Genomic DNA, 18,158 nt, shown 5'->3' with positions numbered 1-18,158 from the left:
ATTTTAATTATTATACTAAAATAAAATATTAAAATTATACTAAATTAAAATATTAGAATGCTATTCTGAAATCTATTACGAATTTTTATAAATCTTCGGGTCTGAAAAGATTTATTATTAAAAAAAGATATGTGTGTGTGTGTGTGTGTGTGTGTGTGTGTGTGTATGTATTTTTTTTTTTAAGCTTCAATGCTCATTTCTACCAATTGTAGTTTAATTTTAATCTCGGTTTAACGAATTCTATCTTTTTTCAATCCTAAGATTTTTTTCAAAGTAATTTAACTCTCGATTTTTTTCGGGTCTATTTGCCACTGAAGAGACTCTATTTATCAAAGTGATAAATAAGCAATAGCTTCTGCTTTTTATCAATGTCTAATTAGAAAAAGATGAAGAGTAAGTTAAAACCGAGATTAAAATTAATTTACATTAAAAAACAGGCATAACACTTAATTATCGATATTTATCGCATTAATAATAAATAGATTCAGCGGCAAATAGATTTGAAAGAATCAAAAAAGTTAAAAAATTATTATTAAAAACTATTATAAAAAACTATTATTAAAAACTTCTATTGATACTGACAATACACGATATGGTATCCAGTTAAACTTCGCGGCGCGTCAACAATCGATAATCAAGTCACGTGGGTTTCCGAGCATCGGCGACTAGACACGAAGCACCGTTTTTTATATTATCGCATCCGTGCCCTTCAAGTGACACTACGTCGTTAGTAGCCGGAGCGAGTGGAACTGGTTTTTCGGTACGCAGTGAGTATCGTTTCTACTCGAAGTATACTTCCATTTTATCTCTTTCTTTGTCTCCCTACTCCTAGTGAATCCATTATCATCATCCGTTGCTAATTGTTCGTTCGCCCATCATTTTTTGACCCGAATATTACATGTGACACGTAACCGCAAATCGCGTCTGCCATTCCACGGCGTAAGTCGAACCGGCCATTTCTCGTGACGTCGGTTGGACCAGTATTTGCTATCGCGGCAGTTGCAGAATATTTCGACTGTATTTCTGCAAAGAAGCCTTCGAGAAACGCGATGTGGCAAAGTCGAGGAGATGATGTAACGCCCGGATGGTGTGATACCTTTTTCTTGCCATCCATGATGCTCGCGTTGAAATTCAACAGAATTCATTTTGATGACGTGGTAACGATCGTTAGACGGTTCTATGCGATCAATATTATCGCTTAACAATTACATGATTATACTAACGTCTGATTACAATGTAATAAGAGACATATCACGTGTAAACTAGGAGGTATACTTTAACAGAGTATTGTTGGAACGGCATTTGAGCTTATATTTAAGACAGTCTTGAACATAATTTCAAAAAATTATTCAGTCATTGAGTGGAATCAATGTAATTTAAGATATATAAATTATTTATGATATAAGTATAAAATTGAACTGTTTTAATATCATCCCTTTCTATCTGCTTTCGCTAATGTAGATTTAACTTTAATATCGGTTCAACTTTCTTTTAAGAATTAGATTAGAAAAAATAAAGAGTATATAAGATAAATGATATTAAAGTTGATCTATATTGATGAAAATCCACAATTAACAAGCATTAATCCTATAAAATTAATTAATTATCGTTATGTGCATTAAATGTACTGCATTATTATATCATTGATTTTGTACGATTTTGATTAAAAATTTTCTATTTTAACTGTTGAACTGTTAAATATTATATAGAATTTATTTCATACGATTTGGTAGTTTCTTATTTATTAAGTGTAACTATTTATCCAGCTATACTTCTATCTTCAGGCATATATTTTTAATTAGTTATATTTCACAAACTTATTAGGAATTATTTTTTTAAATGTAACGTGATTTTGAATCTCAAATAATAATATGTAATAATATAATTATTTAAGAATAAAATTTGGCATCTCTTGTTATAAAAAGGAAGTTTTTAAACTAATATCTGTGACAGAAAAACCGGTTTGTTTTTAATTATATAAATAAATATTAAACCATCTCTATAATTTCTCTCAAATACAATTAAAATTTAGTTGCAATATTAGTTATAAAAATAGGTTACGCTTTTGTTAAATAAAAAATTGATTGCGCAAAATTATAAATATCATAATTTTCGACTTCTATTTGAATAATAAAAATAGTTTCGACTAAATTTCGATTAACTCAATTGGTGATTAATTTTTATAACCGAACTTTTTTTATTTATTCTCTAATCTAATTTTTTCTCTTTCTTCCATGTACCAAGAAGAAAAAGTAATAATTCAATTTTTGTTAAATATTGCATCGATTAAATAATTAATTGAGACTTAGTTGGCTTGAAGCTCAAAATTGTTAAAAGTCCGAATAGATTTCCCTTGATGTAAATTACATATGTCAGGAATGCAATTGCATGATATTGCATCGCGATGCGCGATGATTTACGTCAGTTTTATCGAACCACCGATCCGATAATCTCACGCATGCAAGGTCAGAATCATTTTCAGGGACGCCGGGATGTCGAGGAACTCGAGACACACCCCTTTAACCTTGCCTGACCTATAAGATTCGCCGGTGCCCAATCATACATCGTGCTGTCGAGGCTTATGCCAAGCCTGTTCTCATCTCAACTATATTTTCAAAGATACATTCAAGACTAAATTATGTTTACGTAAATTATGTTTACGTAAAATTATATAAGCATCTGTGAATCTCTGTGATAAATTCGTTACATTTATAACTCCGACAATTCCGTTGCATTACATTTATAACTCCATTGTATTTTTAGCAATAAATAATACACGGGAAAGATTTTTTTAATTTGTCCATTGGTGACAAATCCAATCTTATATAGAATACTGATAATGCGAAACACTTTTCTCTAGCATGATGTTCGAATAAAACAAAATAAACTAATAGATACAATAAATAAAGCATTGATAGTTTTCAGTTGCGTCTATGCGATCAATATCAACTTTCACGAATGCGATATTTATAAGTATCCTTGAATCGTGATTGATGTTCTGAAAATGGCGGAGAAGCAAATAATGGATCACCATACGTCACACATCTATTTCTAACCTAACGTCCAATAATTTATTATAATAATTCTTAATGATGAGACTGATTCTCTCGCATATATTTCACACGACTCCGCCGATTTCGTTGATTGCAATAACGCGGAGAGCGCATAGTCGTTGCATAGCGTCTTGTAACGTTCTTGCCCAATTTTCCAGTTGCAATCAAGACGACAACATGAGCAAAATCGGAATTAACGGATTTGGTCGTATCGGCCGTCTCGTGCTGAGGGCTTCCCTGGACCGCCCTGGTGGTCAGGTATGAAAGGAAGACAGTTGCACAAAATTAGCCAGGTCATATTTGTTTTACTAATTTGAGATCTCTGTCAATCAGGTCGTCGCTATCAATGACCCCTTCATCGGTCTCGATTACATGGTCTACATGTTCAAGTATGATTCCACCCACGGCAGGTTCAAGGGAGAAGTCAAAGCCGAAGACAACTATCTGGTTGTAAACGGAAACAAGATCGCTGTCTTCAACGAGCGCGAAGCGAAGGCAATCCCATGGGCGAAGGCTGACGCTGAGTACATCGTCGAATCGACTGGCGTGTTCACGACCATCGAGAAAGCATCCGTACGTGAAACAAAATTCATACTTCCAGAATAGAATTCTCTAATACATCTTAATGTTTTTTTTTTTTTTTATGCATTTACAGGCTCACTTGGGAGGCGGCGCCAAAAAGGTCATCATCACCGCCCCATCAGCTGATGCGCCGATGTTCGTCGTCGGTGTGAACTTGGAAGCTTACGATCCAAGCTTCAATATTATCTCCAACGCTTCGTGCACTACAAACTGCTTAGCACCTCTCGCCAAGGTGGTCCACGACAACTTTGAGATCGTCGAGGGCCTCATGACGACTGTACATGCGATTACAGCCACTCAGAAAACCGTTGACGCACCTTCAAGCAAGGTGTATATCATGCATTAACAAGAAAGATCATTCGAGATTATTATTATATAACACATTTATTATGCTTTTTCAATAACAGCTATGGCGTGACGGCCGTGGTGCAGCACAAAATATTATTCCCGCTTCAACTGGAGCTGCCAAGGCAGTTGGCAAGGTCATTCCCTCTCTCAAAGGGAAGCTTACTGGCATGGCCTTCCGTGTACCCGTGCACAATGTGTCCGTGGTTGACTTGACGGTCCGACTCGGCAAGTCCGCCTCCTATGATGTTATCAAAGCCAAAATGAAGGAAGTTGCTGAAGGTTCTATGAAGGGTATTATGGGCTACACTGAGGACGACATTGTCTCTTCCGATTTCATTGGTGACAGCCACTCCGCTATCTTCGATGCCAAGGCTGGCATTTCTCTAAACGATAACTTCGTGAAGCTGATCGCGTGGTATGACAACGAGTACGGTTATTCTTGCCGAGTTATCGACTTGATCAAGTTCATGCAAAGCAAGGAAAACTAAATAATATTCAGAAGTTGATTGTTCATCTGCATCTTCCTAACTCCGGCCTCGCCGTACGAAGTTACTGTGTGGAGCATATCATTGTAAAAAAAGCTGATGTAAGAAACACTGTATTAATTGGCGTCATTATTAACTTCTAGCAGGAATCTATCCAAAATATAAAGGATGTTAGAACGTACGTTCTTTCTCGCACAATTAATAGAATTTTAGCTTAATATCTATTCGTCGGTGATTGAAATATGACAAATAAGACTCTATGTATAGTGTCAGGCTCTATATATAGTGTTTATATCTAATCTACGTATTTATCTCGTTATTATTATAATCAATTTGCCAATAAATATTCTAACTTGAATGTTATATAATAGAGCCTGCAGTAACAAAATAAACGTTAAATCAGAAGTATGTATGATAATAGGATGATATTTTGATTCTGTTCTGATTAAATTTATTATCGCGATTTTATTCATCGAATTTAATCATAGTAGTACATCACCACGAAAGTTTTACTGTATTTGTAGAATTGCAGTTGCAATACTCAATTTGCATCATTCATTCGTTCATATTCAAGAAATGTGTTACAAGTATTTCTAATTTTTTTCTTCTGCATAATATTTTTCCATTCACACAATGACATCAATAAAAATTGTTATGAAACTAAAGTAGTTTTTTATTCATACTTGACAGACACTTCTGTATATGTATCTACATTATAGTATCATTACATTTCTTTTTTATAGGATTGCAGACAATAAATTAGAGACAATTCTGATATAAGTATTAATTTTTTATAATTTTTACACAATATCTATTATATAGTTACAAAAAAATCTTTGTTGCATGACTCGTTGATTTTTCAAGCTTTATTTCTAAGTCTCGTAATATTTGACAAGACGATTATTGATTACAATATATATATATTTCAAAATTTCATTATATGGCACAAAGAGTTATTTATAGTAACGACGGTCGCTTGGCAAATTTATTTATCCGCTATTTATAAGAAAATAAAGTGAAAATTTGGAAAATGTAATGAAGATCTTAACGTTAATCAGGAATGAATATATATTTAATTGGATAAAAATAGCGATTTATAAATAATGCGCTGAGATTTATATAGAGCTGAGCCGCGGAGATTGAATTTTAATCGAGAATTTAATTTTTTTTAAGACCAAAATTTTAAAGAGCAAGGAATTAGAAAATTTTATTTAAATAATAGTAATTTTTTCTATAAAGCAATTCTATATCTATTGAGTAATCGCTGCTATTATTAGATGTTATGAATGACAATTATTATATTAATTCGATTTTTATCGAATAATTTTTGCGGACGTGATTTTGATAGATCTATATTCTTCTCAGATCTTAATTTGCATCAACTTACAGCAATAATAGGAATTGCTATAATCATTTCAAAGAATTGCTACACCAAAATCGATTCAACGTAAATTGATTATGAGCATCATATATCTATATAAATTTATTTTTGAAGTATTCTGTTCCTGCAGATTCCACTTTTTTCTATATATCTTCAACGTTTAACAGGCATTTTATAGGTACTTGTTATCATGGAATAAAATATAACTTCGTAACAATCCTGATTATTCCATTTTTCAGTCAATGTCATTTTTTCGTAAAAATTTTATATAATACGAAAATTCAATTCGAAATACAATTCGATTTTGTTACAAACAATAAATATAACTTATTCGTTTTTACAAATACAATTCAAAATACATATTATAGTTTCATTTACGATGAATAAAGCTCTTTAGAAGAAATTCATCAGTTTACAGAAGAATATGAAATATATAATCCTATAAAATTAACAAAGTTAACAAGTTTTTGCGCATAGAAATCACAATCAGAAATTTCAAATATCTATACTCAGATAGAACGATATGATAGATGCATTTGTATGCGCGGTATGCTGGAAATATATATAAATTCATAGCGATAAAAAAGGAAATTCCAATGCAAAATATAGTATACAAGTCAGTAAATCACAGGGAGGAATTCGCTTTAAATTAGAGTGAACATTTTAACACTTTTTTACATATAAATGTGAACAATAGCTAGAAAAACTTGACGAAAGCAATTTGTTATATATCAATTTAGAGATCGTAATCTTAGTTTTGTATATACATGATCCATAATTTATGCATAGTCATTCTTTCAATCTCAAATATAAAATATCTATGCAATATTTCTTTTTGTAAATCGCGTCTCCTGCCGTATCTGTCTGTCTATATTGATCGTTATGAATGTGAATGAATATTTCATTGGGAAAAGAAGAATTCTAGACTAGCATAACGTATTAAATATATGTGTTTACAATGATTTGAAGAGATATAATATCTCGTAACTTCGAGCAAATAAATGACAGCGAACAATAATCACATCAAGTCAAGAGTAAAAGTTTTGCACGCAGATTTATACGTTCTTGGAGTGCGCTAGCCAATTCACGTGTCAATTCTTCGCAAACTAAGCGTAGTTCCGCATTCTTTTCCCTTAATTCTTGTAAGGTTAACCTCTTTTCATCCTCTTCATTCTTATTCTCTTCTTCGCCACCATCTCGTTCTGTTAGGATTATATTTTAATTATTAAGCATATAATAATTTCGGAAAATAAAGATGCGATTGAAAAAATAGCTTGAAGCATCTATTTTAGAAGTATCTTTAATACTTAAAAAAAATCATATATTTAAACTTATAAATAATGAGATAATTTCTTACTTGGACTTGGTTTTCTATAAATATGAAATGCTCCACAAACTCCAGTGAATTGTTGAGATTGTGGTATCGTGTTTTCTATAGATAACGTATTTTCAGGCAGTTCACTCTTAGGAGAAAAATGAGAAAAGTCGGCGACAAAAGCTTGACTTTCGCTTAACGTTCTTTGTCCTTCACCCTCGCTCCTTTGGCCGACCAATTTACGAGGCGAAGTCTGCAGCAAAAACGAATCATTATAATCCCTGACTTAAAAAACGTTATAAAAAAAGTTATATTTTTTATAAGTAGAATAAAGTATTCAACTCTTTAAAAAGATATAAGAAAATTTTGTCATATACAAGAAACTCACAATTCCTGGAGAGATTCTAGGTGGTACAAGCGGCGGCGCTCCAAGAAAACTTTGACCATTTTTTCCTATCAAAATATGTAAATTCATAACATAAGACTTAGAATTATTTCATAATTGTAATATCGTGAAGTCTGGACAATATATATATATATATATGTGTGTGTGTGTGTGTGTATATATATATATACATATATATATATATATATATATACCTAATTTATTAAGATCGAGACTAGAACTGCGCGCATGTGTTCTGTACGGTCTGGGAGGCGGTGGAGGTGGTGGTTCCTTTTTAGGAGTTACGATGACAGCATCTTCGGGAGCTGCAGATGGTTTCTTTGCGAGAGGTCGTTGCACTAATGACGCTGCAGAGTGTTGCAAATCGTCATCTCCCAAGGTTGCGCAGCTGCTACTGCTACCGTTAGCACCCGAAGCAAGAATCGCTGCTTCAGGTGTTAAGCGCAACGGTACTGGATGCAAAATCTTCGGGTCGCGTTCGACGGCTGATTTTTGGAAATCGAAATTCACTAGCTGCAATCCTGGACTAGTGACTGAGGAGCTGCTCGCTCCAGTTGGCGAGTCCACGAACTTTGTCCATTCCCTATTCTTCTCGCGAGCGTTTGCGGAGTTCGGTGGTGATTTTTGAGCAGTTGTCGCCGATGGGATTTGCGGCGCGGCAGTTGTTGCTGTTTGCATAACTAACAAGATCGACAAGGACGGAGGTAAAACGTCGGGCAGAGGCACATGGTTCCTCCTCAGTACGACGAGATGCATAGCCACATAGAATTCTTGTAAACTGAGCGCCCCGTCCCTCGTGACATCCGCGAGCTGCCAAATACGTCGTAACTCTGAAACAGGAAGCCGTGATTTTTCGAAAAACGTTCTGGCTACAGGCCCGGCTAGAAGACCCTCCGGATCAGGCTGCAGCTGCGCGAATTGCGCAGCGTAATAATCACGTTGCTCGTCGCTGATAATCCATACTTCCTCCGGTGGAAAACCAGAGCCATCACCTTCCCCGTCACCTTCGTCGCTGCTGTGACGCTCCGAGCTCTCCTCTTCAGTACCTAACAGTTGTCTCTGCTCTTCAGAAACTAATAAGCCTTGCCAACCTCCGGAAACAGAATCCAAAATTGTCTCGCCACCCAGCATACCGTCATTTCTTTCTTGAGTCACGCTGTTCGTTGGTGTAGGAGAATCTGTGCTACCACCAGTCTCACGTGGGGATTCTGCTTCGCTTTCACTTTCGGTAGTGCTCTCAGGAGCATGATGTCTACTTTTTGCTCCTCTAGTTATGTCTGGACTCCTTCTACCTTCCTCTTCACCGGAGGTTGGCCACGTAAATCTTGGCAAAGTAATAACATCCAAAGATGCAGTTATCATATCTCTGGAGACTTCCAGACCAGCCTGATGGACTGCAATGAGTTTCAACACTGCATAGAATTGCTTCTTGCCCAGATGCGTGTTACCTTTGGTTCCCATGCAGATGTCCAAGATCTACAAGCAGAAAAAAATATATACTTGATGTTAACAAATATATAGCCATACACAACCGAGTTTCTACGGAATACTTTCTTCTTTCTTTTTTCTTTATCTTCCATTCCAACAAATATCTAATAGCAACGATAGCAGCTTACTTTCCATTACAACTAACGTACATTACAATTACATTACAAGAAACACATAATTTTTAAGATGTTCAAAGAACATAGAGACATATTTAGACATCCTTAAGACATCCCTTGAAGATCTGTATTGTACAGAAAGAATCCTCGCAAAGCTACAGCCAGCTATAATTGATTATGAAAAGCAAAAGTAATGATATTTTCCATCGACGAATTAATTCAGTTCAGCCGCTACGACATAACCTCTACAAGCGGACCCTAATGTTTAGTTTGTCCATCTGCATATATATCACTGATACAAGAAGCTCTCGAATACTGAGATGAAGTCTGTTACGATGTTACGTCGATATCAAGAAAACGTCAATATCGCACTTCCATCATGCCATGGAGCTCACCTTCATCGTGATGTCCCGCGGCAGATTGGCCGAACGTAACAACTCGGCGACTTTAATCACGGGAACGCTGTCGCTGTCCGCGTTCTCACAGCAATAGATGAATATGTCGCCGTAATAACGGTGCTCGGTCGCGGTCAGATGCAGACTCGCCATTGTCAATAACTCCCAATCCATCTTGACAGCTTGGCGCGTTCGCGCGACCGAGAACGGTGCTCGTCCTCGGACCTCGTTTGTCCCGGAGCGGATCGCTTTCCTTCTCTCACAGCGCTCACTCGCGAATCTGCTTCACGTTCTGCTTCTCGGGGATCTGCAGCGGTTGCATTTCTCTCCGCTGAAGAACCCAAGGAACGTTCGCTAGTCGCCTGCAACTCCGTTTAACGTGATTATCGCTATCTCCGGCTGACTGGCTGGCGCGATCGTGATGTTCGTGATGTTTGACATTACCATAATCCGTGTCGACTAACTTGCCCCGTAAGAAGTGTCAACTTCTTCTAAGCAGTGGTGCGTGCGTAGTAACTTCGTATTTATGATAGATATGATAGATATGAATTTTATAGAGTGATAAACAGGGTTGATAAAAAACATGTTTAAATAGTTTAAAACATGCTTAATTAATGTTTTTAATATGTTTTAAATATGTTTTTGTTATAATACTGTTTCAAACATATTTGAAGCATTAAAACATATTTAAGAAGAAACACATTATCTTAAAAAAAAAACATTAGCTTTACCAACTCTGATGATAAAAGAAAGTTTGACCGCAAAGTTCTGTGTTTAATAAAACATTAGTAATTAATATTAAAAAAAAAACAAACTCTAGATTGTTGTAATAAAATCTTATTAAATAATACTAAAAATAATAATTAACATCAAAATAGCCACCTTTAGCTTTGATGCAAGCTTCAAGGAAAGATGCGCGATCATTGTGATATATTTTTCGAAAATATATCACAATGATCGCGCATCTTTCCGTGAATAAATTTTCCCAGGTAATCAATAAAGCGATCTTCACTAATCGAAAATCTTTTGATATTTGGCTACTTTCCTTTTAGAAAACTTGTTTTGTATATCTTTATTATTCATTGAATAATAAAGCCAAGAAGAATGGGAAGTGATGAAAACAGTCTTAATAAAATGTAATTAATTCCAGAGTTTGTTTTTTTAAATATACATTAACTACTACAGAGTTCTATATAAATCACTATATAATAAATTGATAAATACAAAACTTTGTAACCAAATTTTCTTAATTGTCGGCCTGGACATATTGTTAATAAAAAAAATGACACAAATAAAAAATTGATATTTTTGAAATAATAAAAGAAAATGGACTAAAATCTTTAAGCTTCAGCTTCATTACTTAAATCTCGAATCTCGAAAACGAACTGCTGAGCTTCGTGAAGTAAAATCTGTATAATACTTTCCATATTTTGCTTAATATTTATATGATACTTTCATTAATTTTACTTACACACTAGATTGCAAATAAAAGACTTAGAAAAAAATTTAGACAATAATATTAATTCAGATTGGTCAGCGAAATATATTTTACGATTCATATCACTCTGATCTAACGATATAACTAATTTAACTTCGATGCTGAACGTGAGCATCGAAGTTAAAAGATCGAATTGTTTTATAAGTAATAGCCGTAACAATGAACGTGGAAATTATATTATATCGCTGATACTTTGCTATCGCACACTACTTTCTTTTTCATATAAAAATAAATTCGATACTGTCCGATGATTGCTCGCATTTAATACAGTTTTTCTTCCTTTACTAAGATATCGCTATGAAATTAAGATTGTTATCAGCAGACAGAACACACGCGTATTTTCCATAATTAATAAAATCATTCGGAGAGAGAAAAATTAAACGAGTAGTTTATAGTCATCGGACAGCGATTCCGATTTTTGAGAATGGAAAAAAGAAAACACCTACGACATCATTAATCATACAAAATGGCTCGTGACTAGAAAAAGTTCTTACGCACAATGTTCTGTAAAAAACGTTACTTTTGCTACTAAAATAATTTAATTTTGAGTTTTTTCATTTCGACGAAAAGCAACAGTCAATAGAGCGAAGAATCCTCCGCAATGATCGATATACTTTTCTTCGTGCTATCGTAGCGTCCGGCAATCAATTTCTGTCCAGACGTCTTAAATCGCAGCTGCATAGATGAATCTTCTCCCGGACTGCCGGTAATATTGTCAAAGTCCAAATTGCCGAAATGTTCTTCGAGTAAGTCCTCCAATTTCTTTGAAAGCACCTCAATCTTCTTTATTTGTTCATCATCGTGCTGCAAAAAAACATTTGTTTTCTGATACTCTAATTGAAATCTATGCAAATTAAACAAAATCGAGAAAAATTCACCTTTCGAAATTAAATTTCTTTTTAAAAATTCAAATATTACATTCAATCTTGTGAAAATTAAATGATGCAATTTCAAAGGTATCGATTTATTGCATCATATGATTTTTATATGATAATTAAGAAAATAAAAAAATTGGATACAAAAAATTGTCTATTTTTTACCTGATGATCTAATTTCGCGTTGTTAATAATGCGACGAAAATCTTGTACAGCGTGTTCGACTTTATGATAAATCCGATTTTTCAGTTTGTACTCGATAAGCTCAAGAAACATTGGACTCTTAACAATCTTGCAGTAATCTTCCATCTGAAAATAAAAAAAAATTATTTCATCAAATATATATATTGCTTTTTTTTCTCTGAAACTAACTATTAGTGCGGAAGAAGACTGGTCCTTATTATCGTATGAGAGTGTATATTTGATGATCTTCGCCTCGTCCATCTGCCAGATAGTTCGATGAATTGTCTCTAACTTATTGAATATCAGAGGACTGAGACTCTGTTTTCTCCTGGAACTACACCACACAGTCCAGCCACGATCGCTCGATTTGCTGGCGCACTTGCCTTCCAAATGTTCCATATCCTTTTTCTTTCCATGATTTGTTTTCATGGTAGTTGACATATTATTTACCCTGACAGTGCCGACTTTCATGCACGATCCCTCCTCCAATTGCAAATCGTTGCTGTCCGCATTTTTCATCGTTTTCTTGTCGGTTGATTTTCGTGATTTGTGTAGAAGTTGATAGGATTGTACGGGGTCGTTCCTCTGACACTTGCGGCCAGGAATTGGTATTACGGTAGTTACCGATGAATTGGTCGCGCACGACTTCAGCGGTTCTTTCTTTTCAAGGTGTAGATTGTTTGTTTTCATGGATCTTCGTACCGTTTCAGAATACGTGGCTCTTCCGACATGACTTTCCAATTCTTTTGTCGATGTTTCGTCATTCTTCGCGAAAGAACTAGAGACACGTTCACGAGAGAAGATCGCTGGATATTCGCTATTGATGATTGTCACATGAGTCTTTATATCTGCATCCGTGGTTAACGACGATGCAAGTTGGTCCGGTTTTATGTCAATTTCCGAGCTATTCGAAGACTCTAAACTTCGTCGATCTACGTCCCTATGTCGCTTCTGCTTACCGACGATACTCACGTTATTGAGAGTCCTGATCAGCCAGGAATCCGTTTTCACATTGGTCTTGATACCGAGAGCTGTTGAACATGCTTTTTAGAAAAGGATTGTTTTGCTTATTACTAGGTACCACCTGCAAAAAGATCGCGAGACATTTTTAAGTAGTTTCGATAATCCGAGTAACGAAATACACGTGAAATCCTCGCGAGAAAGTTTATTATTTCAATATAATTTTACTCTTTACTCTAATAAAGTAGTGTTAATTAGTTCTTTCTCTGGCGAAAACTTTTCTCAGAATTTTAATATTGGAATTGGAACTTTTTTTTTAGAGAAGTCTACATTTTTTTTCTTGATATTTTTCATATATGTGAATTCTGAAATATTCAAGGGTTTCTTAGATCTTTCTAATTTTTTAAAAAGTAAACTTAATTTTTTTCAGATTTTATAAGATTTTATCAGAAATTACAGAAATAAAAAAATCTTAGAATATTTCACTGAAGCATGAAGAATTCTAGATAAGATGTATAGACTTTGTCAGTTCTTCTGAAAAGTTTCAATTTTTTGTAAAAAAAAATGTTTGTAAAAAACTGAAAAATTTTCTGAAAAGTTATAAAGTAGTTATAAAGTTATAAAATTTAGAAATTTAAATAATTTAAAAAAGTTTATGAAAAATTCTGAGAAAAATTTTCACTAGAATTATCTAAAAAATTTATTTTATAAAGTTCTTTACCATTCTCATCCTCGCGCGATTGAGACATTGAAACTACACTCATGCTAGGCGATAGTCTGTACGTAGATTCCGAATCATCCTCTGAGGCTTCATAAGAAGACGCACAGTCAGTGTTATCATGCTTCAATGATTTCGGATCACTCTGCTGCGACACGATTGTTAATGCTTCAGCAGGATCTTCGTTTTTATCTTCTTTCTCGCTGTTACTATCGTTGCAATTGACGTTTTTAGACGTATTACCACAGTCCTTTATGTTAAGGGCTTCAAGAAGTATCTCAGCTGAGGCGCACGCTGCTTTCCAGGTGACGTCCTGACGAGTGTCCTGCGACAAAGATTCTGTACGTTTCAAGATTCTAGGTGAACCCTCAAGATTGAATAGAGGCACGGGTAATTGCGAAGCTGGCGGGAACGAAGTCTTTATAAGCGTGGTATTGCCGATGTTGGTGGACAAGGTTGTCGCGTTCGTGTGAGATAGAGGCGTCGATGATGCTGGTATCGATACGCTTTTTCCATTATTACCGCACATATTGTGATGATTGCTCGCGTGTACATTGCGAGATGTGCTATTGCTTGATCGACGATTGGGTCTTCTTTGATGTCTCTTCTTAGGAACATTATAGCTACCCGGTTTCATGTACACTCGCACGTCTTCAGAGCTATCATACTCTTCAGGCGCTTGTTGCGCATGGAAACGATTGCCGATGAAGTTGCCAGCGGCCCAAGGTGTGCTCTGGATGTTCGGCAGATTTTGCAACGCCTGGAACTGCCGATTTGCATCAAACTGCGGTTGCTTGGCTATAATCATCGAATACTTGGGCATCTCCTGAATGAATAATCGCGGTGCCGAGTTCTCGTTCGTCCTTGGCTCCTCAAAGGTTGACGTGGCCGCTGAAGGCTGTGCGTTTCGCATGCTGGCGAACCAAGCCGACAAGTTGGCTGCCATTTCCTCGGATTCTTTATCGAATGTTCGTGGCTCGATCTGACTGAGCAGAATCACTTTATTTCTAGGTACAGCCGGGAGTTCTAATTGCTCAGTTTGTGATTTGACATAAACCGGATTGATATTTGCGTTTTTAACTCCGTAAACCTGTTCGGTGTTATTGCTGCTTCTCGAATTGATATTAGGATCGGTATTAGGATAAGGCCCGAAAGTGGGATAACTGACTCTATATGTTGGAACACCTGAATTGGAAGTCGAATATGAAGAGTCTGAATGGCTGGATAAAGGAAACGTGAAGGACAAACAATTCCGCGCATACAGTCCGCTATAGCTCATAGGAGCGTTCGTTGCTGAATGTTGAGATCGGATGGATTCGGTGTTATCGATTAATGTCGTAAGTTTATCTTCCGGCGTGTAATCGTGTCTTCTATCTTTCATTGCATCCGCGCTGCTTTCCATTACTTTGTTTCTCAACTGGCAAAATTCGGCGTTCAGCGATTTCTGAGTGAAATCAAATTTCTTAGATAATGCGTCTTTCGTGCGAAGTTTATGACTTCCCAGACTGCTGATGTCAGAGTGACACACGGAGACGTTCGGCATGGACTTTGTGGTGTTAATCATGGATGATAAATTCTCAGTAATCGTCCATTTGCTCCGCAATTTGCTTTCTTTAGGATTCATCGATTGTTGTTCCTGCTGACAGTTGGAATTGTATCGAAAATTACGCAGACTGCTCGTTGGTAACGATGTCGATGTCGCGCTGCATGGTTTTTCCAGCGAAGATTTTCCAAGATTTTGTTGAGAAAGACAGCTCGAAAACAGTGGGACGAAAAGATTGTAAGTTGTATAAAGCGACACGTCGCCTGGAAATGACGATGTCATGTTGCGTTTCTGATCCATCATCTCTTTATTTTCTCCAAACTTCTGAAAAGTCCGCACTATTTGCTTCAGTAATTCGCATGTGCTCTCTTCCCATGTTTGAAAGCGCGCGATCAACTCAGGATCTAATCTGTCCAGCAAATTAGGAAAATGCTGTTTATTCAGATAATTATCAAGGCTCAGCCATCCATTGCTAATGCGTAGAAGAGCGTTTATGAGATCGTCGGCAAAAACTCGATCCCCCGCAAAGACCGGAATGCAAGTCGAGGATTTTGTGATCGCCGTCCTAGTAGCAGATGACAGACAAGTTAACCAGCTCCGTTTAGAATCCGTTTGCAAATCTTCAGAATCGAGAACACTTTCAGCTTGAGTGCATCCCCAATAAGCTGTTTTTCGAATCAACTCTGGATATTGCGATCTATCGACACTCAAATCATCCGTTTGAACGCCTATCGACGTTCTGTTTTCGAATTCAGAGCAGAAATCTATAAAACAGTTCGTCTTGTTAGACATATTGTCGCCTGCACCGTTGAACAACATAGAATCAATCTTGTTGCCAGGCTTCGATTCCTCCTTTCCTAAATCGTTCGAAGACGTGGTGTTACACAAAGCAGAGACCATTTTCTCGGCTTCGATGGTGAAGTCAAAGCTATTCGAAGACTCATCAGAGTAATGTTCCTCGTCCGTCTTCGCGACGACAGAGAAAGATTTCTGCAAAGCACACTCGGCAGACTCGAGGCTTCTGTTATTTTCTGTGACAGTTTGCGTGTCGTTTTTCGAAAACGTTTCAGTCTGAGAAGGCCAGCCATTCTCACTCTGACCGGTTGGAATGACTTGAGACTCGCAGGCATTCGATGTCTTGTCTGCATTATGCTTGAACGGTGTGAAATCTAATGTGGACGAAGGTTTGTCTCCTCGTGGTGGTGCAAGCATTAAACCAACAGGCGGATTCGAAAAGAGTGGAGAGGACTGCACTGTTACTGGAAATTGATTGTTGTTGAAGCTGGTATAAGAATTGGCAAGCGGAAAAGACGAGTTGGCGGTTTGCAGACTGCAAGTATTTGTAGCCGAGATATTATAGTAGGAATTCTGCATTGGATGCTGTTGTTGTTGTTGCTGCTGCTGCTGCTGCTGCTGCTGTTGCTGCTGCTGCTGTTGCTGAATGTTCTGTCGATCTTGGATGAGACAGAGAGTCTGCATATCGGGCGGTTTAAAATTGAAGGGCTGCGGTAATAGATGCGTCACTCCAGAATTGTTACTGTAATGCTCATTGTGCAACGGTCCAGCATGGGTGAATGTAGATGATGCTACTAAAAAGGATGTGGTCGATGGAGGAATCGATGCAACACTGGTAGGTGGTTGATCGAAAAGTACTACAGGTTTTGGATTGTACGAGAGTTGCTGTTGCTGTTGCTGTTGCTGTTGCTGTTGCTGCTGCTGCTGCTGCTGCTGCTGCTGTTGACAATATTGTTGACCGCGGGACGGCTTGTTCTTGGCGTGCCATCGGTTATTTTTACCTGTATTCGCGCAAAATATTTTAATTATCATTTTCGGTTTACATAACATCGTTAAATTTGCGATTTTTTTATTACTATATACTTTCAATGCCGTTTTATTACTGAAAGACTGTTTTATGAAATATAATCAAGAAGAAGAATGGAGAAAGAAAGAAGGAACTGATTTATATACAAGATTAGAGTATTAACTATAGTCTATCTTTCAGACCTTGAAGTTGTAAATGGGCGGAATTCGGTGAAATAACGTGAGACTGAACGTTCGGATAAACGCACGAAGGATGAAGTGCTGTTCCACACGATTGAAGAGTCACCATTGGGCTACTGACAGGAGCATACAGAATTTGCTGTTGCTGCTGCTGTTGATGATGATAAAGGGACGACGTTGTCGATGGGCTTGGGATCGAGGATGACTTGAGATGATGTACGGACGATCGATTTGAACGCGCGGCCGTCGGGCGCATGATCTGTTTGGTCCTTAAATCAAAATTGAATCCTCCACCGTCTCCGAGTCGATGTTAGCAACTTCTATTAAACGATAGAATCTTTCATATTATCGATATCGCAATGCAATTATCTGAGATATTTATCACGAATTATTCAAACTTAGAAGCAATTGGTTACGTTCTTCGTATTCACATGTCAAATTATATACTTCATCATATTAACTTCGCGTTGATATTGTATTATATTTAACTTTGTGAAAAAATAATTATTTACTTGAATAAGACCATAACGCTGTTGTGATAATATATATTGCCACCAAAATGCATCACATTAAATGTAATAAAGTTAAGATAATGATAATTAAAAAATCCTTATATATATTTTTTTGAACTCATAGTGATAGTCGTTTATCTAATCGAGATGAATATAGCCGCTGTATCAGCTGTTGATTGAAACTCATTTAACTTCTTATTAAAAAGAATTTTATTAATTTATAAAAATATCATTATTTTTATTCTATAATGTTTTAAATAAAGAAAAAAAGAAAGTTAACATATAAAATAATATTGACT

General features: G+C 36.2%; 3 protein-coding genes across 3 annotated transcripts; 1 reads left to right on the top strand and 2 right to left on the bottom strand.

The window, feature by feature from the left end:
* Window positions 1–707: 707 nt before the first annotated feature.
* Window positions 708–5,127, top strand: LOC108694062 (glyceraldehyde-3-phosphate dehydrogenase-like). The gene is made up of 5 exons (XM_018203322.1): window positions 708–767; window positions 3,212–3,311; window positions 3,387–3,626; window positions 3,709–3,963; window positions 4,043–5,127. Exons 2-5 carry the CDS (start codon window positions 3,231–3,233, stop codon window positions 4,469–4,471), a joined length of 1,005 nt encoding a protein of 334 aa, XP_018058811.1. The 5' UTR covers window positions 708–767; window positions 3,212–3,230; the 3' UTR covers window positions 4,472–5,127.
* A 1,654-nt stretch (window positions 5,128–6,781) lies between these two features.
* Window positions 6,782–10,016, bottom strand: LOC108694061 (ralBP1-associated Eps domain-containing protein 1). The gene is made up of 5 exons (XM_018203321.1): window positions 9,570–10,016; window positions 7,765–9,046; window positions 7,553–7,617; window positions 7,207–7,417; window positions 6,782–7,051 (listed from the first exon to the last, which is right to left on the bottom strand). The coding sequence occupies exons 1-5, from the start codon at window positions 9,741–9,743 to the stop codon at window positions 6,873–6,875; spliced, it is 1,911 nt and encodes a 636-aa protein (XP_018058810.1). The 5' UTR covers window positions 9,744–10,016; the 3' UTR covers window positions 6,782–6,872.
* A 1,617-nt stretch (window positions 10,017–11,633) lies between these two features.
* Window positions 11,634–17,765, bottom strand: LOC108694060. Its single transcript, XM_018203319.1, has 5 exons — window positions 17,351–17,765; window positions 13,807–17,142; window positions 12,315–13,156; window positions 12,108–12,251; window positions 11,634–11,871 (listed from the first exon to the last, which is right to left on the bottom strand). Exons 1-5 carry the CDS (start codon window positions 17,601–17,603, stop codon window positions 11,644–11,646), a joined length of 4,803 nt encoding a protein of 1,600 aa, XP_018058808.1. The 5' UTR covers window positions 17,604–17,765; the 3' UTR covers window positions 11,634–11,643.
* Between the last annotated feature and the right edge of the window lie 393 nt (window positions 17,766–18,158).

Source organism: Atta colombica, unplaced genomic scaffold (genome assembly GCF_001594045.1).
Source record: "Atta colombica isolate Treedump-2 unplaced genomic scaffold, Acol1.0 scaffold112, whole genome shotgun sequence".
Classification (NCBI taxonomy): domain Eukaryota; kingdom Metazoa; phylum Arthropoda; class Insecta; order Hymenoptera; family Formicidae; genus Atta; species Atta colombica.
Note: the sequence above shows the minus strand (reverse complement) of the source record. Positions and strands in the feature narration are given on the sequence as shown.

Coding starts and splice junctions, on each gene's coding strand:
- LOC108694062 (XM_018203322.1), top strand. CDS start 3,231: ATGAGCAAAATCGGAATTAACGGATTTGGTCGTATCGGCCGTCTCGTG. Junction 3,312..3,386: donor TGGACCGCCCTGGTGGTCAG/GTATGAAAGGAA, acceptor TCTGTCAATCAG/GTCGTCGCTATCAATGACCC. Junction 3,964..4,042: donor TTGACGCACCTTCAAGCAAG/GTGTATATCATG, acceptor TTTCAATAACAG/CTATGGCGTGACGGCCGTGG.
- LOC108694061 (XM_018203321.1), bottom strand. CDS start 9,743: ATGGATTGGGAGTTATTGACAATGGCGAGTCTGCATCTGACCGCGACC. Junction 7,618..7,764: donor TCTCGATCTTAATAAATTAG/GTATATATATAT, acceptor ATATTTTGATAG/GAAAAAATGGTCAAAGTTTT. Junction 7,052..7,206: donor TTATAGAAAACCAAGTCCAA/GTAAGAAATTAT, acceptor TAATCCTAACAG/AACGAGATGGTGGCGAAGAA.
- LOC108694060 (XM_018203319.1), bottom strand. CDS start 17,603: ATGCGCCCGACGGCCGCGCGTTCAAATCGATCGTCCGTACATCATCTC. Junction 17,143..17,350: donor CGCCCATTTACAACTTCAAG/GTCTGAAAGATA, acceptor GCGCGAATACAG/GTAAAAATAACCGATGGCAC. Junction 13,157..13,806: donor ATCGCGCGAGGATGAGAATG/GTAAAGAACTTT, acceptor CATGTTCAACAG/CTCTCGGTATCAAGACCAAT.